Source organism: Myodes glareolus, chromosome 9 (assembly GCF_982192425.1).
Source record: "Myodes glareolus chromosome 9, mMyoGla1.1, whole genome shotgun sequence".
Lineage (NCBI taxonomy): Eukaryota > Metazoa > Chordata > Mammalia > Rodentia > Cricetidae > Myodes > Myodes glareolus.
In genome coordinates this window covers 7,424,672-7,449,557 of record NC_142034.1, presented here as the reverse complement: position 1 = coordinate 7,449,557, position 24,886 = coordinate 7,424,672, and the positions used below count along the sequence as shown (strand labels likewise).

The window sequence follows — 24,886 nt, the reverse complement described above, 5'->3', positions numbered from 1 at the left end:
GACTCACTATGTAGACCAGGCTAGATTTGAACTCACAGAGCTCTGCCCACCTCTACCCCTGCCTTCTGACTACTGGGTTTAAAGGCATGTGCCACCATGCCCAGCAAAATAAGTCTTTAAAAACATTCATAACAACACATAAGGCAGGCATTAAAATCATCTCTACAGTATTGGGAATTTATTTTTGCAGTACTGGGAATCAGAACTCTGGACCTTGCACACATAAAGCAAGCACCATACCACTGAGCTATAGCTCCAGCTAGCCCCCTGCCCTCTTAGGAAAGATTAAGTTGTTACAACTTAATCCAATGTTACAACTTTTAAAATTGAGGTCAGAATTCTGGGTCCTGTACTCTTACCATCCCATCTCTTCTGAGCCAACTGTTCTTAACTTTGGGGTCGTATTTCTTGAAAGGGTCTGTATGCTTATCTCAAAGACCTCAGCCCCCACTTTTTATCAGTCTCTACCAGCCTCTGACTAGGACCAGTTATTTATCCCCTGAAGGGAACTATCTAGGGACCAAAAGAAAAGCGGCGCCAGCACCGAAGGAGAGGAGAGCTGAGCTGAGCCATTAAGGGAGATGCTGGGTCACGGAGGATGAGGAACCCTGAGCTCTGAACCGCACCGCCGGGAGGACGCAGCAGTGCAGCTGATTCTCCCGAATGCGATGCGCACATATACCTCAGCTAGCCTCAAAATCTTGCGTCGCTCTCGGCATCTTGGAGTCACAAGACAGGTGATCCCGGGCTGCGAGTATCTCAGAACTCTGGTCCCCGATGCACCACGGCGATTCTCCTGCTGAACTCTGAACCTTTGGGATCTAGGAAACCGATCTTTATTCGGTACCCTCTAGGTCGCCATAGGAGCTGTCCAGTGCTGATCACGGATGCGGCCGGGCCCCCGGGGTGCTTGGACCAGAGCCTGCCGCGCCCGGCAGAGCTCCGGGCCGAGCTGCTGGGAGCGCTGACGCAGAGCCCTGGGAGAGCTGGGAGCTGTTGGCTCTGAGCTAGCTGGACATGGATCTGCAGAGACCCGACTCCTACCAAGACGGAGCTGGCCCTCACTTCAGCGAGCATGTCCTACACAAGGTAAAACTCACCCCCGGGGCGCCCACTTCAACGCCGGAAGTTCTCTCTGATCCCCTGACTTTTGCTTTGGGACTTAAACAAGAAACTAGCGAGTATCTGTGATCCTGGGCAAAGCCTTCCTGTGTGATCCTGTTTGATGTTCAAAAGAGAGATAGATACGTGCACACTGAGGGAGGGGACGCCTCCAGAGGCCCCAATTATGGGGTGCTGCATTCACTCGTTCAGTTAACCCTCTCCTCCCCACACACCCATCTCTTTCTTTCTTCTGCCATTTGGCCTGTGCACAGGCATCTGAGTTTTCCCTAAGCCTGGTGGGAGACTGCACTTCTCCCAGCTTGTCTGTCAATCTCCAGCTCCACATAATCTGGGAGCAGTGGTTCAGCTGGTTGAAATATCCGTAGCTGTGATCTGTAGCTGGGCGTGGAGGTGCACACCTGTGATCCTAGTACTTGCAGGAGGCAGATGATACAAGTTCAGAATAGTGAGTTCAAGGCCAACTTGGGCTACATAGGAAGTTCCAGGTCAGTCTTGGCTATGTGATGCCTTCCCCCCAAAGAGGTCTGTAGATGCAAGTCTTGAAATAACCCTATTTGTCCTTCTCTGTTTTAAAAAGGTACAGAGAGGCAAAGTAACTAAAAGCCAAGGATTGTGAGTCCAAGTTGAGTCTTGTGTTCACTGCACCCCTGCAGAACCTCTCAGCAGAGTGCAGTCCCAGGGACCAGCAACGTGAGTGTGCCCTGTGGTCCCAGGGGTCGGCAACGTGACTGTGAACTGGGAGTTCATTAGAAAGTAGCATCTCAGACCTGCTGAATGATTCTGCATGTTAACAAGACCCCAGGGGAGTAAACAGAAGCATCTAAGTTTCAGATGCATGTTTTGTGCCCTGCTGGCTATTTCTGATCCGATTAACAGAAAATCCTCTACTGAGTGGCGCAGGTGTACAGGTTTGAGAAATCTGGGTGCCCTTTTCCTCTGGATCTCCAGAGAAGGAGAAGACTGGAAGTTCTAGAACCTTCAGTTTGATGTAGACCAAAACAAGGACTGTATTCTCAGAGACTGTGATTGTAGTCCACTGTAAAGCATGTGGAAGCAAGGAACCTTACCATCAGGCCAGTGACAAACCCAGCTTGGTGGCAAAACAAATAACTATACAGGTCTCTCTAAAATTTATAAAAGATTTATTTGCTTTTATTTTATGTGTATGGGTGTTTTGCCTACACGCAAATCCATGTGCCATGTGCATGCAGTGCTGGCAGAGACCAGAAGAGGGCGTCAGATACCATGGACCTGGAGTTAAAAGCAGTAGCAAACCATCACATAGGCACTGGAAGCAGGATCAGGGTCCTCTGGAAGAGCAGCCAGTGCTCTTAACCACTGAACCATCTCTCCAGCCCAAGAGTTGCTCTAATTTTAAACTATGTGTGATATAAAGATATAAATATTCATTTTTGAAAGCTTTAAAATAGGGAAGTCAGAGTTTTCAAATCATTGATTAGATGCGGTCTTCCCTGCTTCTCTCATCTACACACAAAAGCCTTCGCTTCCTTTGGGCTTATTGATCACCAGAGGAAGAGCGACCTTATTCTAACAGGTCTCACTCTGCCTGAAAACAAGTGTCCCCTTTCTACGGTGAATACCTGGTCTTCTCAATGTGGTCACTAACATATTGACAGGAGCTCACCTTGAACTCTCCATGGTACTCAATGCAGTGACCTGTGTGTGTGCACTCACGTTTGTGTGTGCGTGTCTGTGTATGTGTGTGCGTGTATGCATGAACATGCGTATGTGTGTGTGCACGTGTGTGTGTGTGTGTGTGAGAAAACCTCTCTTATGGTGCTGACAATCTCCCCTTAGAGTTGTAAAAGGTCTGGGCATTGACACTGGAGCATTATCTTAAAAAAAAAAAAAAAGGCAGTGATGGTGCACACTTTTAATCCCAGCACTTGGGAGGAAAAGGCAGGCAGATCTCTGTGAGTTCAAGGCCAGCCTGGTCTACAGAGTGAGTTCCAGGACTGACTCCATAGCTACACAGAGAAACCCATCTCAAAAAAAAAAAATCTTGCATTATTCTAGAGCCCAAGTAGATTCATTAGACTGTATTAGCCATGAGAGGCAGATCTCCTATACAGCATTAGTGGCTAAGATTTGATGTATGTATATATGATGTGCACCTATATGTTTGAGTACCTGAGCTATGTGTATGGAGACCAGCGGGTGCTGTCAATCGTGTCTCACCTTATTTTTTTGAGACAGTGACTCTCACTGACTCAGGAACTCAGCAGTTGGGGAGATTGGCTGGTCACTGAGCCCTTGGGACCCCCATTTTCACTTCCTTGTGCAGAGTTTGCACCGAGAGACCTCCATGCCTGGCCTTTGATGTGGATGCTTAGGATCTAAACTTAGGTCTTCAGATTTGTGTGGCAAGCATTTTACCCTCTAACCATCTCCCTAACCCTGCTTTATTTTTATTTTTGGGGACAGGGTCTCACTATTTAACCCTAGCTGACCTGGCGCTCACTATATAGACCAGGCTGGCCTCAAACTCACCATTCCAGATCCTGTTTAGTTTTTCAATGTGGATCTCACGTATCCCAGGCTAACCCTAACCTCACGACGTAGCAGAGGCTGACCTTGATCTCCTGATTCAAGTGCTGGGATTCTAGGCACATGACACCACGCCCATTTAGAGGTTTTTGTTTGTTAATTCGGTTGGATGGTTTGGTTTTGTTTTGAATGAAACCTGGGTCCTCTGGAAGAGCAAACAGTGCTCTTCACCATGGGCCATTTCTCCAGGCCCCTTAGTCAGGAGTCTTTAAAATAAACATTTTACAGGAAAATAGTAAAGATCCTGAATCCCAGGTGTGCTCCTCGATGGATTGCCAACGAGGCAGCACCCCTGTGGAGCATCAGCTCCCAGATGAAGAAATAGAACCTCGCCGGTTCCCCAGAAATCCCTCCTTCCTATGCTCTGCCCTCCCACAACATGGTCCTCCTTCTTTATCTCCCAGAGATCAACCGCAGAGAAGTGTCCTCTGATGTTTGGTAGTGACATAAGGCGGTTTAGAAGCCCGCCAGAAAAGAGACACTGTGGCTTGATGGGAAGAGACCCCGGCCTGAGCTCCTTCTGTCTCTAATGTAACTTTCAGCAACATCTGTAAGCCTTACTTATCTTTCCCTTCTTAGTTTTATTTAGTTTTCATTAGAATACAAACACGTGGGTTTGCTGTGACATTTTAATACATGTATATCACTATTCTCTATCCTTACCCCACCCACCCAGCCAGCTTCCTTTTTCTCTAAGCTATGAAATACTATCTGGCTTACTGCTTTTTGAGTGTGGATATCAGACACCAGAATGCTAGGCACAGGTGTAATCTCGGGAATATCGGACGCATCCGATAAATGGCAGCTGCTGTTAACGCACACATCTTAAGCTTCAAAGTAATTTCAGTGAGTACCACATTCGGTTCCCATCTAAAATGGTGCTTTGTGAGAAAGAAGCAGTTTCACACGCCAAAACTCAGAAGCACGCACATACACACACTCTCCAAGGCACAATCCCATGGGAGCATCTCACATGAACCATCCATGCAGAAAATATGACTTCTCTGCCAACCTCCAGTCCAAATTTCCTAATGGGAATGTCTCTTTTCTCAGAGAGGTGGGGCATGAGACGGGCTGAACCCCGTGAAGGTCCACTTCTAGGACTGGGCTTTCCACTTGATCTTCCATCTTGTGAGTGGCGGTCTGACCCAGAGGAGCACAAGACACTCTTAGGAGACACGAGTGTGAGCCTGGTGCTGGGAACCACTGAGAGGCATCGGTTCATCCACGAAATGCTGGTTTTTTTTTAAATAGAGTTGCTATTGTTCTCACACATCTGAATATTTGATGCGGCTCAATAATTTAAAACATATGGACAATGGTGTTGGACGTTCCTCAGAGAACTTTTGGTCCTGTGTGGCAACCAGGTCGATGTCGAGAACCATCCAGGGCAATGATGGCAGGGAGGGCCCCAGAAGCAGCTCTTGGGTTGAAGCCAGTGGTTCCTGCCCTGACCATGAGCTCTCTGTGCAGAAAGGGTGGAACTTTGGGCACAGGGACTTCAGCTTGAGTGAGTGCTTACTCATGCTCAATTTGTCCCAAGAGAGTCAAGCCAAAGCTAGCCTCCTCCCAGCAAGTCAGAAAAACAAGGAGAACAAGAAGACATGGTTGCTCATTCATCTGTCCCAGGCTTGGTCTTTGTTGAATGAAATTAGCAGAGAAATAAGGGCAAAGGGTGCCAGCCATGTCTGAGTTTGCTGCGGTGCCTCCTCAGGCAAATGGTGAAGGGGCCCAGGGACTCTCGGCCACACCCCGTCCTCTCTCACACTTCCACCTGTCACTGTTCTCGCTCTGTGAGAATTACATCCCATAGTAACCCCCGCATCGCATCTACTCATTCATCAAACATATATCGGGCATTCCAAAGTGTGAGGGTCTACACTTTGGGGCACTGCGGAGGACATAGAGAAAATAGTTTCCTCTGTCAACAGGCTTGGGACCTATAAGACACGGGCACAGGGCTTGAATATGGCTCAGCACTTATAGCACTTGCTGTGAAGTGTGAGAACCTGAGTTTGAACCCCAGCATCTATATACAAACAACTGTGCGTGACTGTAATCTCAGCACAGAGGAGGCAGCCATGGGAGGATCCTTGGGACTTACTGGCAGAGGAGTCTAGCCAAATCAGTGTGTTCCAGGTTCAACAACAACAAAACATGGTAGAGGAAGACACTCAACATCAGACCCCAGCATATACACACACATCATCACTCATACCACACGTGCGCGCACGCACACACACACACACACACACACAAAATTTGCTTTAAGGTTGTACATATGGTCTCAAATGCCTTAAAAGACTCAGGAACTGCAGCGGGACCACCCAGTTAGAAATGGTCACTTGTGACATCATTTTGAAATTTTCCCTTTCATTTGACAGCCTCTGATTAAAGTTGACGTCTAAAGCCGGCTGCCGTGGTGCGCATCTGTACACCTAGCACTCGGAAGACTGAGGCAGGGGACTCACTAAGCCAGCGCCAGCCTGGGCTATATGGTGGGTCTCTGTCTCGAACAAACAGAAATCAGCATCTAAGACAGACAGAATCCCAGCCAGTCTTTCCCCTGCCCTGAGCCGTCACTCATAGGACCCAGGGAAAGTTGCTTACAGCAGGACTGCTCTTTCCAGTAACCATCCCCACCCCTAGGCAAAGAGAAACAAACCAGAGGAAGATGGTACCCAGTATTCTGCTTTCCTCTACAGACCCTTTATCCCTCAAAGGCATCTTTGTCAGTTCAACAATGTAAATGGGACACGATGTTGTGGTCAAAGGACCCAAATCCACAGGAAAATGCACGCTCTGTGGGTGAATGAATAGATATTATTTTTGCCTGGAGGGAACAGCTCCACTTCTTGCCAGATTTTCGGCCTAGACTCAAGAACAAGCCAGGAAACCAAGGAAAACCGGCTGCTGGCTATCCAAGGTTTATTTGCTCTATTTCCTCTCTCGTGCGTGCACTCTGAGGGCTCTAGGTAAATAAGGAAGTACAGGTTACGTCACTGGCAATTTGGAGCCATCTGGGGCTCCCTGAGCTGAGGAACTGGCCCTGCCCATTTCCCAGAGCAGGCAGCTGGCCTGGGGAGAGGTGCTGGCTTGTCCCTTGGGATAATTTTAACAGGAAATGATGGTGACCTGGTCCAGCATTAGTGGCTTTCCCAGTGTCCCTGACTTTCATCCTTTGAGAATCCATCCCCTGTAATTTGAAGTCCCCAGGGTATTTTGAGAAATGGCTGAAACTCACCAGTTTGGGATATGTTTTCTCTTGTGAGCTGGTCTGGGGAAAAGACTGTGACTTCCTTCATTTTCAAGGCTGTGGATATGGATGCATACTTACATGTTTGTGCATGTCTGTAGGCATGTATCTGTGTGCACATGGCCTATGTGCATGTGTGTGCATGTGTGTGTCTGCACTCTCGAGAGCCTAGTAGATCCCAGACTTTTTCCATAAAAGACCCTAGGGATGATTCCATATTAAAAGGAAGCTACTCGGGGGAGAAGGTCAGAGGCCTTTGGAAAATCCTGGCCATGCTGGATTCCAGTTGAGTTGAAAGGAAACAAGCAAGGTGAGGGCCAGGCCAGGCAAGTGTTGAGCTAGATCCTTGCAGAGGAGCTAAATTTATCCCAATGTGCTGCTTGCTTCCTTCCTCACCCGCCTCAAGCAAGAGACACAAGTCTCTAGGGATGCAGGTGACTGGAGAGATCATAGCACTGTTGTTAAGTTATGGAGCGCTTGGGGACGTTGGTCCCTGACAGAGGCCAGCGCAGGGCCGTCCTCTCTCCCACCAACCAGAGATCGGCCAGCCGGAGTGAGAGAGCTGCAGGCCAGCAGCCAACAACAGACCTAGAATCTTGGCCTCTAAGTGACCTCACCCATCAGCGCCTGCCCAGCCCCGCCGCCCCTGGAGGCAGTGAGGCCTTCCGTGGTAAATTCAAATCAGCCAGCTGCTGAGCTCTCCCCGTCAATAGCCCCTACTTCTTTCCTGAAACCGACCACACGCCCTCCTCTCTTACGTGAATGTCTAGTTATCAGTAGGTGGATTTACGTAGGATCATAAGGGTGTGATTTAACAATTTGGGCTTCACCAAATACAACTGGTGTGCTTTTAGGTGTCTGAAACCAAGTCTCCATGTGCACACACACACAGAGGCATGCGCATGTGCAAATATGCAAGCATACATACTTGTATACACACCTCTCTCATAAACTATAGACTGTGATAACGAGCGTGTTCTCGAAGTTTCCTGGTTCCGTTTTGGGACTGGGGATATTTGTTGTTTCAAAGGTAAGAGTTTACCTAGGTAGCCCTAGGCGGGCTTCACTATCCTCCTGCCTCAGCTTCTCAAGAACCAGGGCAACAGGTGTGTGTCTGTGGGCCGTTTAAAAGCAGACCTTTCTCTTCCTCTTTCTCCTTGCCTCTCCGTTTAAATTTTGCACCTTGCCATGCCCTAGCAATTCAGGGAGTTTTAAACAAGCAGATCTGTTGGGTCAGAGAAGTGCCCCAGGGGTCGGTGGGGACTAGAGGGCCTCACTGCTCTCAAGAATCCCCCACGCTCACACCCAGAAGTCACACAACTTCTGCAAGGGAATGAAGCTGGGCTGCACTTCGGTATCAGAGAAGCAAAGGGGGCACAGTGGCAGACCTCCATCCATGCATTCTCCCTCCTCCTCGTGGGGTCCCCTTTACTGGTTTGTTCAATTTTGAACTCAGAAGTGTTCAAATCATTTCTGTACTATAGTCAAGAGGGACCCAGCAGAACTATTATTAATAAAATTATTAATAAAAATGATTTTTAAAACACATGGCTCATCTGTGAAGCAATTTACAGTTCACATTTTTTTCTAATCTGTGCTGTGGCACTTTCTTGCCACAAACCTTTTGGGTAGCTGCCATCATTAATTCCATATTATAGCTGGGAAAATGGGGACCAGATGGGAAAAAATAGAGTTCTATGCTGAAGGCCACAGCTGGTGTTGTAGAAACTCTGATAATTACGGCAGACACTTAGATGGCAGGCCCTTCCACAGAGTGGAGATTGCTCTGAGCGTTTATATCTGTGAAGTCATAAAATCTACAGTCACCCTGCTTGATCTCATTTTACAGATATTAAGATGTCTAAGCCTAAATACAAGCAAGAGTGTGGGTGCAGAGGGATATAGCTGGAGGAGGGGCACAAGGGCTTTGTCAAGAAGGTCACCTATTTGCTTTGGGGTATGGGGTATACAATGTGTATTTTTCAGGTCCATAGGGTCCGTTATTGGCTGTTTGTGTGTTTGAGTGTGTAGTGTGTGTGTGTGCAATGTGTATTCATGCTCCCACGTGTGAGTGTGGGTATGCCACGGCACATGGGTAGAGGGCAGAGGACATCCGCTGATGCCTGCCCTCACATTTCGCCTCATTTGAGCCAGGGTCTTTTTGCCGTTCCCACTGCCTACACCAGGAGAGCTCACAGGAATTCTCCTGTCTCTACCTCCAGTCCCACTGTAGAAGTACTGAGATTACAGATGAGTGCTACTGTGTCCAGATTCACATGGGTAGGTCTGGGGATTTGAACTCGGGTTTTGATACTTATTAGGCAAGCTCTCTGCCCACTGAGCCATCTCCATGGCCCCCGTAGAGTTAGCTCTGCTCTGCCTCTCTGGGAAGGTTTGTTTTACTGAGACTATGATTCCTGAATGGTCCAGTAATACCAAACCATATATTCCTGTAATGACAAGCCAGATTATAATCAAGAGATCATTTGCTAAGGGAAAAGGGGCTTGCAGGATTCAGAATATAAAGCTGCCAGTCTGATAAGATATAGCCACTGTTCCTCTATACGAGGCTGGCTTCAATCTATAGTCTCTGTGACCCCTTCGACTTCCTCCCTAACTAACCTCTGCTTCCATCAGCTGTGTCTGAGAGGGACTTTAATCAGACAGGCAATCCAGGCTTCCCACATCTACATCCCCCATCATCCTCTCAGGAACCACTTGCCTCAGAGCCAGAGAACGCCCTGGATATGCCCTGATCGCCAGAGCAGGGGAAGTGGGAGGAAGGAACGCTTCCTTCCAGACATCTCCATCTGTCATACCCAGCCCCTGTCACCTCACTGCTCTGCCTCCCTTTCAGCCAGTGCCAGTGTTAAGGCCTTGGGGACCCAGGGCTTGGGAACCAGGACAGAGAAAAAGAAGAGCTGGTGGGGCCCTTTCCTTAGACCCGCCATGACCGTCACTCCAGATGCCCCCAAGTAGCGTCAACTCTGGTTGGGGATTTTGAAAATCGATTCAACAAATAAATTTGCAGGATCAAGAGCCACCTTCCAGCAATTTTGCAAGTCAGAGAATAGCTCAGAGAGGTGACACAGGTCCCACGGCTTCAGCCCATGTGATACATAGATCCTGGTTCCTGTGACATTCCTCAAGGGCCAAGGGCAGGAGTCTCAGACATTAACTCTTGGGGAAGGCCAAATGTGTGCTGCTCTCTGAAGCTGCCTAGCTCTAGGCCCTGACTAGATGACTAATTCTAGAGACTATAAAACCATAGGTCTGGGCTGACAAGATGGTTCACTGGGTGGAGGTGCTTGCCACCAAGTATGATAACCTGAGTTCAGTTCCAGGACACACATGGCAGAAAAAGAGAACAGGTTCCTGAAAGTTGTCCATGGACGTCCACAGGTGCGATGTGATGTGCTTACGTGCATACACACATATAAATACATAATAAATACATAAATGGAAAATCCCAGGGGTCCAGGATAAGCTCTCACCTCTGAAGATCAGAATGACTCTGAGTCCCCCAGACCAAGTATCCCTTCCAGTTCATATCTTAAAAAAGGGAAAAGTTTTCATCAAGCATCTGAGATATTCCTGGAGCGAAGTTCTGTGTTCTGAGCTTGCTGAGCCAGAGTCCGGCATGCTAAAATGAAGCAGGCACCTCACCCTGAATCCCCAAACATCTAAGCTGAAAGTTCCTGCCAAACTGAAAGATGCCAGGGCCCTGACTCTTCATGACAGCTCAGCCCGAGGACAGAAGCTTGGGCACAATGGAAGCCAAGACCTTGTGAACCCCAGGATCCCATCCTTCAGGCCCTGAATGGGATCTCTTTCAAACAGCATGGTCCAGGACCGCAAACTCACAAGAAACCACCAGGAGGAATCCCCAAGCATCACACCCTATCCACCACTTCCTGCCCTATGTGTGTCCTGTCTTCCCTATCAGGTGCTCTGCCCATGCCCTGGCTCAGACACCCCATCAGGTCCCCTGCTGACCAGAGCACCATCCTCCATCACCACACCCTCCCCTGCAGCTCACTGACACAAAGAGAGAACTACGTGTAAGGTGACATTAAGCCTTTTGTCCCGCCTTGGCCCTTAGCCGACTGTCCGTCCTTGGTCATGCCACTCAAATAGCCCTACAACCATTTGCAGAGCCAGTCTACATCAGTCATCCCGCTGAGTGGGTGCAGTATGGGTGTAATACAGGCTCTCCAGGAGGAACTCTTGAGGTCAGGACCCCTTCTGCTTGCCAATGTGGAACCAGCTCAGACTGGTTTAAGCAAGAAAAGAACCCATCAGCTTCATGCTAGCTTGGCATGAGGCTAGCTTGGCGTTTTCTCTCTCTCTCTCTCTCTCTCTCTCTCTCTCTCTCTCTCTCTCTCTCTCTCTTTCTCCCTCCCTCCCTCCCTCCCTCCCTCTCTCTCTTCCCTCTCCTCTCCTTCCTCTTCCCATCTCTCTCTCCCCCCCTCCTCTTTCCTCTCCTTTCCTTCCTTTTTCTTTTCTTTTTCTTCTTTTGTCTTTTGTTTTCTTTCTTTTCTTTTTTCTTTTTGGTTTTTCGAGACAGGGTATCTCTATGCAGCCCTGGCTGTCCTGGCATTCACTCTGTAGATACCAGGCTGGCCTCAAATTCAAGCCGTGCACCACCACTACCTGACTCCTCCCCCTCTCTTGATGCTATACTATGACTTGCCTTGATTCACAGGTGTGTAGTTCCTCATGAAGTCATAAGATTATCAAAAGCCCCTATACCTTAACTTCACAGCAACTCGATTCAACTGAGACCTGAGGCTCACTGGAGACTGAAATGGCCACATGCTCACCCCTGAACCAGTCATTGTAGAGGTCGAAACAGTCACATGCCCATTACTGAACCAGTCACTGGGGCCAGTAGATAGCACAACTTAAGCACAAGTTATACGCTGCCCTCGCTTTTCACGGAAGCCCTAATGATCAAGAATGGGAGAGGGGCGGCTGCTGTGATTGCATAGGCCTTTAATGCCAGCACTTGGGAGACAGAGCACACAAATTGCTGAGTTCCATGCCAGACTGGTCTACAGAGCGAGCTGCAGACCAGCCAGCACTACACAGTGAGACCTTGCCTCAAAGAGAGGGAGAAGAAAAGAGAATAGGAAAAGGGGGATTTTTGAGAGGGCTCGGCAGCCAAGGGCGAGCCATTTCAAAGCAACAGATGCCCCTGTGGTAATCCTGGGTGAGTCTCAATGCTTTTAAATCTGTAATGAGCAGAAGCTGGAAAAGAAATGAACTCTTTACCATTAAGCCAAGCCTGGGCAGTTGGTGTCCCACATGTGGTAACATTTACCACCGAATAACAGGGCCTGGGTCATTAGTGACCAACCAGTCTTAGGAATGTGCTAGTCTGATCCTATAAATGGAACGGCTCAACCGGGCTGGGAAGGTGGACCTTACCCTCTGGCTTGGAATAGATGTTTCCCTGATGGAAACAGATGGTCCAGCTGCCAAGGAAGAGGTTGGTTTGATGCAGAGGATTAGCACTCAGGAAGTGTAGCCCAGGCAGCAGTGAAGGGACCAAAGAGGGCAGCTTGCCACCACATGAAGCGTGGGAAGTAAGGCCGAGGCCCTGCTAAACAAGACTGGCTTCATGGGCGTGTCATTCGTGCAAACACACAGGGACCTGCCTCTACTTTACAGGGCCTGGGCTCATCTTAATGCTCGGCAGTGGCCATCTTGAAAGCCTCAATAATTTTTACCCAAGGAACCCACTGCAAATGCTACTTCCTACTCCACCCTGCAATGCTATTGCTGTTCCTGCAGGCGTCTGCCTGTGCAGTGAGTCCAGACTGCTCCCGAAGGTGTTTTTCCCCTCTGTTGGCCTCACACCACTCAAGATAAGCCTCGAGTCACTGGGAAGTGGTCATCTTCTGCTTGGGGTCAGACGGCACAGGAGTGGCCAGTTGTCCTCCCCTAGGTATAGCTGTGTCCAGAGGAGTGTTTCCTGGCAAGGGACGGGCTAGCTGCAGAATAGGGCCATGGGCAACAGAAAGTGTGGTGTTGAAGGCAGACGCCTAAAGCGGACAGGTGGCTTGGCTTCACGCAGGTTAAATGGGGTAAGTGGCTGTGACAGGGCTGAGGAAGAAGTCAAAGGCCTCCGTATCTGATTCAGGCATGGCAATGGACTAGCTATATGCTTCGATACGGCTATTAGAGAATAGTGGGGCTGTTAGACTAGAAGGAGCCGTAATCATTGATATAATGCATGCCATTTGGAAAAAGGAAGCAAAGCAAAGGGTTGCCCGCGTCACTGTTGACTTAAAGTATTATACAGCCAGGCGTGATAGTACACTGCCTATAATCGCAGCTCTCAGGAGGTAGAGGCAGGAGAATCATTGCTGCTAGCTCGGGGCCAACCTGGTCTCTGCCAAGAACGTTCCAGGTTAACCAGGACTAAGTAGTGAGACCCTGTCCCCAGAAAATAAATGTATGGAGTTGGAGAAACAGCTCAGCTGTTAAGAGCACATCAGGGTGTTCCAGAGAACCCAAGTTTGATTCTCAGCACCCATGGCAGTTGGGTCACTATAGTAGGAGGTTGCTTGTTTGTTCAGGACCGCCCAGACCTGAAATAACCACACTATATTAATTTAAAAAACTATATTAATTAAAACACTGCTATGGCCAATCACTTAGGCATGTTTCTAGCTAGCTCTTATATCTTAAATTTACCCATTTCTATTATTTTGTATTTTACCATGAGGCTCATGGTTTACCGATAAGATTCTGGGGCTTCTGTTTCCTTCAGTGGCTACACGGTGTCTCTCTGACTCTGCCTTCCTTCTCCCAGCATTCAGTTTAGTTCTCCCCCCCTAGCTCTCCTGCAGAGGGTGGGGAGGTGCACAAACTTTACATCTGCATTTGTAGTACAAGAGACCACGCCCAAGTGGGCTGCTATTTTAAAGGCTATTGGTTGAAGGAGTTCCCACAACAGGTCACTATTGCCTGTGAGTCCAGCTGCAGGGGACAGAACACTCTTTTCGGGCCTCCATGGGCATTTGTACAGGCATACACATACCTACCCAGACACACACAAATACAATTTTAAAATATTTTTTAAAGAAGGGGGGTGTGGGAGGCTCTAAAAAAAAAATCTTACTAGCCTGGCGGTAGTGGCGCATGCCTTTAATCCCAGCACTCAGGAGGCAGAAGCAAGTGGATCTCAGTGAGTTCGAGGCCAGCTTGGTCTACAAAGGGAGTTCCAAGACAGTCAGGACTGTTACACAGAGAAAGCCTGTCTCGAAAAACAAAAACAAAAACAAAAACAAAAAAATCTTACTACTATAAATGAGGAAATGAGATATTTTGAGAGAGGACCTTCATCCAGAGAATTTATTGTAATATATTGCTATAATTGTTCTCTTTTGTTATTTTAACCTCTTACTGTGTTTAATTTATACATTAAGTAGTGTTATTTGCATGAATATATGTATGGACAGAAAAAAACCCAACAACACCATGATTCCCGCAATTGCTGCTTTAGTTCAGGCCGTGTCACGGGTAACCTCTTGGCTAACTCCAGCATCCAGAGCTCCAGAGAGGGCACACTTCACATTGGATAGGATTTTACATATGCCATTGTTTTGGAAAGTTCAGTCCTAAGATCCCGACATCATGGATTCGGTCTGAACACACTTGGTTTGAGTCCTTCCTTCGTGGCTTCTGATTCTGCCTGTTGTTGAAGCTGTAGGAGCTGGAGATGCAGCTACACTTTACCAGATATGGCTCTCCGCATTACAGGCATTTATGCTTGCTGAGGACATCCACAGGAAGGCGAAATGGACAGGTGTCACGCTGAAGGGCTCTTCTGAATTAGACTTCATGTTGACCACACTGAAAGCCATTGTGCTATTGGGGCCAAAGCCAAGGTTCCCTGAGAGACGGTTATGGTTAAGAAGGTGGCTTCACACTCCTCCTTGTTTCTCATAAGGTGGGGGCAGACGGGGTTGGGAGGTGCTCCTTACAACAAAGGGCGCACCAATAATGTGATTTACAATTTGTATTTGCTGCTTAGGACAGTGGGGAGGTCAAAGAAAGATGACTTCAATTTGCATAAGTATTATTTCACACTTTCTGGATGGTTGAAGCACATCAAATTGGAAGGAGGAGGGTTTGCTCAAAATCTAGAGAACCAACTAGATTGTCATTATAATCAGTTCCTCTTGAATTCTGGGGGAACATTTTTCCCATTTTTTGTTTTGCTTTTTTTTGGGGGGGATCCTTTTTAAATGTTTCTATTTACCCCCCCATTTGACATTTTAGTAAGATATTAAATAGCCAGTTATTGAAATTTACTTTTTAGTTTTTGGAGATCTCGTTTCTTTGTGCAGCCTTTGCTGCCCTCGAACTCTCTCTGGGGACCAGGACGGCTTTGAAACTCCCCAAGAGCCGCCTGCCTCTGCCTCCCAAGGGCTGGGATTAAAGGTGCGCGCCACCACCGCCTGGCAAAATTTGAAACTTTTATGTCTGAGGAAAAGTTAAATAAAAATGTACTCAACATCTAATACAAAAAGAAATTCACATATGTGTACGCGTGTGTGCGTGTGCCTGGATCTGTGCTGTCCACCATTACATGCATCTACAGGGTGTTTTGGACACATTGCCCAGGACAAATGGGGGAATTCTAGCCACACCTTTACTGCCAATCAAGCTAGACCCAGATTTCACAGACACCACCTCTGCGACTTGGTGGGGTCGCCGTCACCTTCCTCCCCTCTCCTCGGCGCTAATATCTCCCTGTATCTGATGATGAAATACTTCTCTGCCTTGGCACTTGTCACCATCCAGGCAGTGGGACACTTCTATGAAAGAACACCAGCGCTCTGGGAGCTTCCTCCTTCTGCTTTTGTGACTTAGCATTAGTAAGCAGAGGCTGTGTGAACTCTCAGAATGAGTGCACCACATAAACTTTGCAGCTCCTTCCAGTGACCAGAGGCAGTGGGTACTGGCTCACACCAGAGCTGTGACCTGCTGCTTCTCTGTCACAGAAACGCCCAGAACAGGGGGGTGGAGAGACGGCTCAGCTGGCATAGTGCTTCACACACACACACACACACACAAATGAGGACCTGAGTTCAGATCCCAGCACCTCTGTGAAAAGCCAGGCGTGGTGGCATACCCCTGCCGTCCTAGCACTGGGGAAGCAGAGACATGAGGATCCCTGGGGCTTGTTGTCCTGGTAATCTTGCTGAAACAGGGAGATCCAGGACCATTGAGAGACTCTGCCTTAAAAAATAAGATGGAGAGCCGGGCAGTGGTGGCGCCTGCTTTAATCCCAGCTCTTGGGAGGCAGAGGCAGGCGGATCTCTGTGAGTTCAAGACCAGCCTGGTCTGCAGAGCTAATTCCAGGACAGCTAGTACTGTAACACAGAAAAACCCTGTCTCAAAAAAAAAATTAGATGGAGAGCCATTGAGGAAGACATTGACCTGTCTTCCTCACAAATGAGCTCAAGTACATGCATGCACACACACACACACACACACACACACACACACACACACACACACGAGGTGGGGGGACAGACCCTCAGCATCCTAAAGAGAAGGCAACAGTGTTTTGGGGAACACCAGCAATGAAAGGAGATGGGACTCTTTGCCGAGTTGGTAGGAGCCAATAGCCAGTGTCTGAACACACTCAAGCACAACTAGCCATTGGCTCATGGATTCATGGACAGCAAATGCTATGAAAATGAGAAGGGCCTCTGAGACTGACCCAGTTCATTGCAAAAGTCACCTAATGCAGAATCCTCTGGTGACTTTGCTAATTTACATGAGGCAAGGAGGGCCGGTGCTGGGACCCTCAGGATACCTTTTACAAGCCCATCCCTGCATGGAAGATAAACACGTAACTAATGAATTGTGTGACAGCATTGGTGCTGGTAATGTCCCATTCTCCAGAAGGATGCAGGCATACGGGTGTCTTACTCTGTAATTATAAAAAAAGTAAAATCCCTGTCGTGGCGGCATATGTTTATAATCCCAGCATGGCAAACAGCCTCACCTAATTGGTAAGTTCTAGACCAGAGAAAGATTTTCTGAAAAAACTAATGTGGAATGTGCCTGAAGAAGAGGAGCTGAGGGGACCTCTGACCTCCACATACACGCATCCCCCCCCAAAGAACCCACATACACAAAGCTAGCCGCTAATGATGATGGGACTACAGGTGGCTGGTTTGGGGGACCTGTCCTACTGAAGAAGAGTTTGCTCTGCTCTGAAATTTCTGCCCCATGGGGTTCCCTTAGTCTCTTCTGCATGTCTGACCTCCAGGAACCTCCTCTCCCCCACCTTAGCTCTAAGGCCGTCCCTGCAGAGACATACCATAGCAAGACAAAGAAGCAAGGCCACCCTTCCACGAAGCAAGAACAGCAAACCCTCAGGGTCAGAGAGGGACATGTGAGGATGAGGTCACAAGGAGCCTTGTGTGTTGGCTAAGGGGTATGTGCTGAGTCAAGAGGAGTTGACTGATTGAAGGGCCCTTTTCACAACCGATGGATCATGGGATCCACATGAGTGACATCCTTAGTCAGAACTCAGACACAAAAGGATGCTCTCTGTTAGAGGCTTTCAAGGGGAAGCTAGCCCACACACAAGCTGGGACACAGAAGAAAAGAGAAGCCACATTCAGGGAATGGTGAGGACCAGATCAATGACCACCAATCGCCCATTCATGTGTAAGGCCCAGCCCTTTTCAGAGTAGCAGTGAATGAGTGGGAAATTATGCAAAAACAGATGTCGGCGTAAAAGTACGCTGTTGCTTCTTGGGAAACTGTGTGCAGGTCAGCGGATAACACTGGATGCCGTTCCTCAGGCTCCATCGACCTTGTTTCCCATGTTTAATGTTTGCATGCTGTGCGCATGTTTTTGCATGTGTGCGTGGGTGTACGTGTATGGATGTGGGTGAGGGCGTAGGTGGAAGCCCGAATCTGATACTAGGAACCATTCTCAGTCATCTTGTTTATTAAGGTAGGATCTCTCAGTCAAACCCAGTGGTTGCCAATATGGTTTGTCTGTTAGCTAGCTTGCTCTGGGGCGACCCTGCCTCCACCTTCTGGATGGAAATTAGAAGCCAGCAGCCACCTCCACCTAGTATCAACGTGAGTTTCTGGGCACCCAAACTCCAGCCCTCAAGATTACACACACATGGACAAACTCTAACTACTGGGCCATCTCCCCAGCCCATCTTCCTTTTTCTTTTGAGACAAGGTCTCTGCTAGCCTGGAACTTGCCAAGCAGGCTAAGGCTGGCTAGGCGGTGAGCCTCAGGGGTCTGTCTGACTATCTCTGCCTCCCCAGCAGGAAGATGGCAAGCGCATGTCACTATATTTGGCTTTCTAAGTGGGTTCTGGGGACCAAACTCGGGTCCTCAGACTTACAAGGCAAGTACCAAGCTGCACATTACGCACATCCTCACACCCCCTTAGGAAATAACTTTATTTTGAGACTTGGGGTGCTAAAATGTCCATTCTTTTATGAAAACATAGCAATAACAGTTTTTTGTTTGTTTGTTTGGTTGGTTGGTTGGTTGGTTGGTTGGTTGGTTGGTTGGTTTTTCAAGACAGGGTTTCTCTGTAGCTTTGGACCCTGTCCTGGAACTAGAGACCAGGCTGGCCTCAAACTCACAGAGATCCAGCTGCATCTGCCTCCCGAGTGCTGGGATTAAAGGCGTATGCCACCACTGTTTGGCTAATAACAACTTTCTTAACCAATCCCCTCTTACCCAACTTATCAGCTCAACCAATGCCCTTCAGTTTCTTGGTGAGAGACTGAATCCATGTGGTGTGCTACATGCTCACTGTTGGGGGCGGGGGAATCTTTGCTGGGAGTTTTCTTGCTTTTGCTGTCGGCCAGAGGCACTTGGTTAACCAAAGTCTGCTACTCAGGGACCCACTTTTACACCAGTCATAATTGTGGACGATAATGATATCATTGAATGAATTCTTCCATATACCAATAAATGGAAAGTATAAACAGAAAAGATACGGAGGCAGAGAGGGTGGCTCAGTGGGTGGACATTTGCCACCAAGCTTGAGGACTTGAGCTCAAATGATTCCCAGAGCAAACACAGTAAAAGGAGAGAACAGACTCTCACAGGTTGTCCCCTAACTTAGACACACACCACAAACACACATGCATGCACACATGCACACACAAACACACACACACACACACACACACACACTTAATGTTTGAAAAGACATTAACCACTGGAATAAGAGTGTGAATGGAATGGGACTGTTATTTCCATAAAAGTAAAATTGAATGATTGGGAAAGAATCATATATATATATACATACATACACACACACACACACACACATGCCAGGGCTGGACAGATGGCTCATTGGTTAAGAGCACTGACTGCTAGTCCAGAGGACCCATATTTAATTCCCAGCATCCACATGGCGGCTCCCATTTTTGAAGGATTTGATGCTCTCTTCTGTCCTCTTTGGGCACCAGACAAGCACATAGTACACATGTATCCATGCAGGTACTCATATATGTATATTAAATAAACAAATCTAATACTACCAAATTAAGAATTCATTAGGGTTTAAATATGAAATGTCCTAATAGGCTTATGAACTGGGGATGTGGTTGCCAGCTCACAGGCTTCGGGGAAGTGGCTGAATTCTGAGGGCACTGATCTCATTAACAGAGTCATCCTTGATGGAGTTGTAATATATTGGCATTATTGGGAGGTGGTAAAAAAAGGAGATGTGGGGACCAGCTGGAGGAAGTAGGTCGCTGCAGGGGTGGGGGTGGGGGTGTCCTTAGAGCTGTACCGCACTGCAGCCCCTTCCTGTGTGTCTCCTCTGCTTCCTGACCACGATGATGCCATCTGATCTCCTTCACCAGATTCGAAACCATGAGCTAAAGCAAATCCTCCCTCCCTCGAGGTGCTCTGCTCAGGCATTGGTCGCTGTGACAAGCACAGAAGGGGGAGGGGACTGCACACTAACAGGAGGGAGAGCATGAGAGTGAAGAATTTGGGTCAGATTGCTTCATAAGTAGCTAGCATTTTGCTTCGTGTTAAAGAAACGAGAACACAAGACGACACGATGAACCCCGGGGCCTTTGTCTAAGCTGAGTGAGAAAAAAAGGGGGGGCCTTAATTCTACATGAAAAACAGCAGGAGAGAAACCAGCGGTGGTGGTAGCGCACACCTTTAATCCCAGCACTTGGAAGACAGAGGCAGGTTGATCTCCTGAGTTAGAGGTCAGCCTGGTCTACAGAGTGAGCTCCAGGACAGCCAGGGCTGCACAGAGAAACCCTGTCTCAAAGGAACAAACAAACAAACAAAAAGTCAGGAGAAAGGCTGAAGGGACGGCCCAGCAGTTAGGGGCACTGGCTGCTCTTGCAGAGGACCCAGGATCAGTTCCCAGCACCCACACGGTGGCTCGCAAGCTCCTGTAACTCCAGCTGCAGAGCACCCACCACCCTCTAATGGCCTCTGCAGGTATGTGCACACATGCATATACACAGACATACACATACATGACACATACATGAAATCTTGAAAAATGATTAAAAACAAATCTTGAAAAATGTGTCATCATATTATGACAAGCTAGATGTTTTGAGTCAGAATAAACATTTGAAAAAGTCTGTTTTATGACTCCCTGGTTTAATTAACTTTTAATGCCTTGACCAAAACCAGTTCCAATTTCACTAGACAGAAATGTACACACTGAGAAAATAAAAGGCTGACCACTCTCCTGAGTCTAAAACCTTAGTGATACATGAAATTAATGGATTCTAGCCATCTGATCTTTCTAAGCCTCATGTGTCAAATAAATGTTATTTTCCAAGGTATCAAACTAGGGGCTGGAATTAAAGCCTACTGGTAGAATGTGTGCCTACCATACACAAGGCCCCACATCCAATCCCCAGAACACACAAAAAAATAAATAAATAATTACCCAAAAGCAATGTCCAGCCAAAGTGGACTTCAGCCTTGCTTCAATCCAACATTTATCTTTTCACTTGTTCGTTTGAGACCAGGTTTCTCTATGTAGCCCTGACTGGCCTGAAACTCACTATGTAAACCAGGTTCTCCACAAACTCTCAGAGGCACACTTGCCTCAGCTCCCCAAGTGCTGGGATTAAGGGTGTACACCACTATGCTCAGCTTCAAGCCAACATTTATCCGAATTTCACATTTTTTAACCCCCTCAGATGACTGAAAAAAGTTCTGAAGTCAATGTGAAGCATACAAGTCCCCAAAGGAAACAACCCAACCCTTCCTAATTGTCATAATACTTGTTTATTTTATGTGTCTGTGTGTGCACCTGAGTGTATGTGTGCACACTTGTGCAGGAGCCTACTGAGGTCAGAAGAAGGCACCAAATCCCTTGGGGCTGAAGTTACACGCTGCTGCGAGACTTCCTGTGGGTGTGGGGATCGGACCCCAGGTCTTCTGCAAGAACAGCAAGTATTAATAACCACTGGCCTTCTCTCCACCTCCTCCCAACTTGCATCAAGTGGATCTTTGAATATTAATAATTCAGAAGTCAGAGGAGGGGAGCCCAGCCACTTTGGATGAGGCTATAAATAAACAGGCACTCAGCAAAAGTTGAGCACATCCTGGAGCCCGTTCTAACACAATGTGTTTCCCTGGAACCCTCACTCAGACCCCAGCGGCTTACACCCAAATTCACTGTCTTGTGATGACGGTACCAGTCAGCCACCCATACACTCCTGAGCGAAGCCCTTGAGTCCCAGGATGTGCCTAAGGCAACGCCTCCATACATTGAGAAGTCTGTGAAGGATTTCCCTTCCCAGCCTCAAGTGCGTGCTTGCTCGCTTCCCTTCCCCGACTCTCCTACCTCCCTAGCATCCTCCTCCTACTTTCCCAGCAAATCAAATGGGCAGACACTGCCTCCAGCCATCAAAGAATCTAGGTGCTTCCATCATTACCACAGACAAGAAGCTGCTCCGTCAGCTGTGGAATTATCTGAACCAGTATGTGTCAACTACCTTCAGGGACTCCACAAAATTGTCTTCCGACCTTCACACTGGTGCCATGACACATGTGTGGCCCCTCCATAAGAATCATTCACAAAAATAGTGACAACTTACTATATTTTTAAAGAACATATTGTTTTTAACTGTGAGAGAGAAAGAGAGAGAGAGAGAGAGAGAGAGAGAGAGAGAGAGAGAGAGAGAGAGAGAGAGAGAGAGACTATGTGCACATGAGCATAGTGTCCAAGGGAAACAGAAAAGATTGTTGGCTATCCTGTAGCGGGAGTTGCAGGTGATAAGGGTCCCAAGAACTGGCTTGAGACCTCTAGAAGAACAGTACATGCTCGTAACCATGGAGCCAACTCTATAGTCCCCAGCAACATACTATCTTTTAAAAAAAAGAAAAGAAAGAAAGCAGTCCTTACAAAACTATAAAATTTCTAAAATCACTATAAGATGTGGCGGGGGTTGGGAGAGAGGGTAGCTTCATTACATACTTCTCAAGCATGAACTTTGTAGACATTAGCAATGGGCTGCAATGTCAGAAAGTTTAGGCAGCCATGCAACCGGAAGCTCCCATTTTCAGCCCACAGCCACTGTCCAGATAGAAGAGGACGCTGTAAGGGTCTCCCACCTAGGCAAAATGAGCAACGTTCTAGCCTTCCCTACATTCCTAGACTTGAGTCTTGTTTTATTTTGTTTTGAGACAAGGTCTCACTGTGTAGTTCAGGCTGGCCTATAACTCGCAGAGATTGGGCTGCCTGGGTCCCCCGAGTGCTGGGGTCGAAGGAGTACATCACCACATCTAGCCTTGTTCCTCATTTGCCTCAGAAGTCTCACAGCGATGTGGCTCATGAGGATCTGGGACCGTGTGACACCAAAAAGAATGGGCCCTTTGCTGGGCCGCGTGGACATGTTTGTATGCCCTGCTCAGGGCAGGCTGCTCAAAGGAAACCCCAAGAGAAAAGCTAAGGTGGCACAGAGAGGCCCTGATCTGGGCTTGGAGATGGAACTCTCTCTCTCTCTCTCTCTCTCTCTCTCTCTCTCTCTCTCTCTCTGCTCAGTTCTGAACCGTTCCATCTAAATATCTGGATGTAGGCTAGGCACCTCTTGCTCCACAGATCTCAAAACATCCTGGGTCAAAACACTCCATATGGTCAGCTCAAGAATAGTCAAGTCTGGAGCTAAAGAGTGACTCAGTGATGACTGCCCTTCCAGAGGACCTGGGTTCAATTCCCAGTACCCACATGGGGGCTCACAACCATCTGTAACTCCAATCTCTGGGAATTTTGATGACAATCACTGGACACACAGGTTGCATAGACATACATTCAAACACTCAGACACATCAAACAAAAATAAATAAAATTTTTTAAAAATTGAATAGGCCAGGCAATGGTGGTGCGCACCTTTAATCCCAGCACTCAGGGGCAGAGACAGGCAGATCTCTGTGAGTTCGAGGCTTGCCTAGTCTACAGATTGAGTTCTATTACAGCCAGGACTGTTTCACAGAGAAACCCTGTCTCAAAAAAAAAAAAAAAGTCAAGCTTAGTAGGTGAAGTATTTGTTATTCAAGCTACTAAATTCAATCTCCAAAATCCACATGGTGGAAAGAAAATAAACTGATTCCTGCGTGTTGTCCTCTGACCACCCATTCAAATAAACTAATAAATGTAACTTTAAAAATAGAACAAAATAGGGCTGGAGAGATGGCTCCGCAGTTAAGAGCATTGGCTGCTCTTGCAGAGATCATGAGTCAGCTTCCCAGCAACCACATGGAGGTTCACAACCGTCTAATGGGATCTGATGCTATCTTCTGGCATTCAGGTACACATGCAGATAGAACACTCATACACATAAATAAATAAATCTTAAAAAATAAAACAAAATAAAAAAATTACTCCTTGGATCAGACAGTTTCCCCAGGATGGATCAGAATAGCTCTTTAGAGTGAAGGACGCCCTCTCTGGAGCAGTGAATGAAGGTTCTCTGTACCAGGGTCACCAAGATCACGTACCCAGGTCCACTTCCAGTGTCCACAGCTGTTAATAGTCAGATAACCTCAGGACAGACCAATAACGGCCACAGAGGAAGTAGGTCACTAGTGGGAGGGGCTTCTGAAGTAGGGCCTAGCTAGAGGAAATGGATCACTGCGCATGAGTTTCTTAGCCAGGGCCCATTTCCTGTGTTCTCCCTGATTTTTTGACCATTGATACACTATGAGCAACTGCCCCATCCTCCTGACGCCATGCCTCCCCAGCCCTAATGGCTATCTCCCCTCAAGCTGTAAACCAAAATAAGGCGTTCTTCCCTATTTGGCCCCAGCATTGAGAAATAAAATAGGGCAATGAGACAGAGAGGAACTGGGGAAAAGTGGGGGCTACTGCCCATAAAGGGGGAGGGGGTCAGGATGTTATGATGAAAGGGGGCTATTTAAAAATCTGCAGGAGGAACATTCCAGAAAGAGGAGATAGCAAGAACCAGGCCCTGAGAAAGGCACAGTATTAATTAGTGAGCTTCCCATTGCACTGATAAAATAATTTAGAAGGAAGGTAGAGTTGCTTGTGGTTTTAATCCACAGCTGTCTGGCTCCTTCGCCTTGTGCCTGTCGCCGGACAGAACACCCTGATGGGGTGCACATGGTAGAGAAAAGCGACTCACTTCACAGGGGCTAGGAAACAGAAAGAGAGGAGAGGCCAGGGTTCCCACGGTCCCTTCAAGCGTTGCCTCCCAGTGACGTCACTTCCTCCCACTAAGCCCCGCCTCCTGGGGGGCTGAAGGTCGCATTGACTCCCAGTAGCACCACAGGCTGGGGATCAAGCCTTTAGCACCTAGTCCTTGGGAGACATTTCAGATCCAAACTGTAGCATCTGGTAAGGAAAGAAGAGAGGCTGGAGTGGGTTGGATAGAACAGAATGGCGAAGTGAACGGAGATGGGATTCATGA

The 24,886-nt window shown here is 47.8% G+C and overlaps 1 protein-coding gene across 2 annotated transcripts in view; it reads left to right on the top strand.

Annotated features, from left to right (window-relative positions):
• The first annotated feature begins 567 nt into the window (after nt 1-567).
• Nucleotides 568-24,886, top strand: part of Rab37 (RAB37, member RAS oncogene family) — a 67,629-nt gene continuing 43,310 nt past the window's right edge. The window contains exon 1 of one of the 2 annotated variants that reach the window (XM_085696033.2): nt 568-1,089. In XM_085696033.2, the coding sequence (XP_085552159.1) occupies nt 1,018-1,089 (72 nt within the window). In that variant the 5' untranslated portion in view covers nt 568-1,017. The remainder of the gene's footprint in view (nt 1,090-24,886) is intronic. The other variant, XM_085696034.2, reaches the window with a different exon arrangement.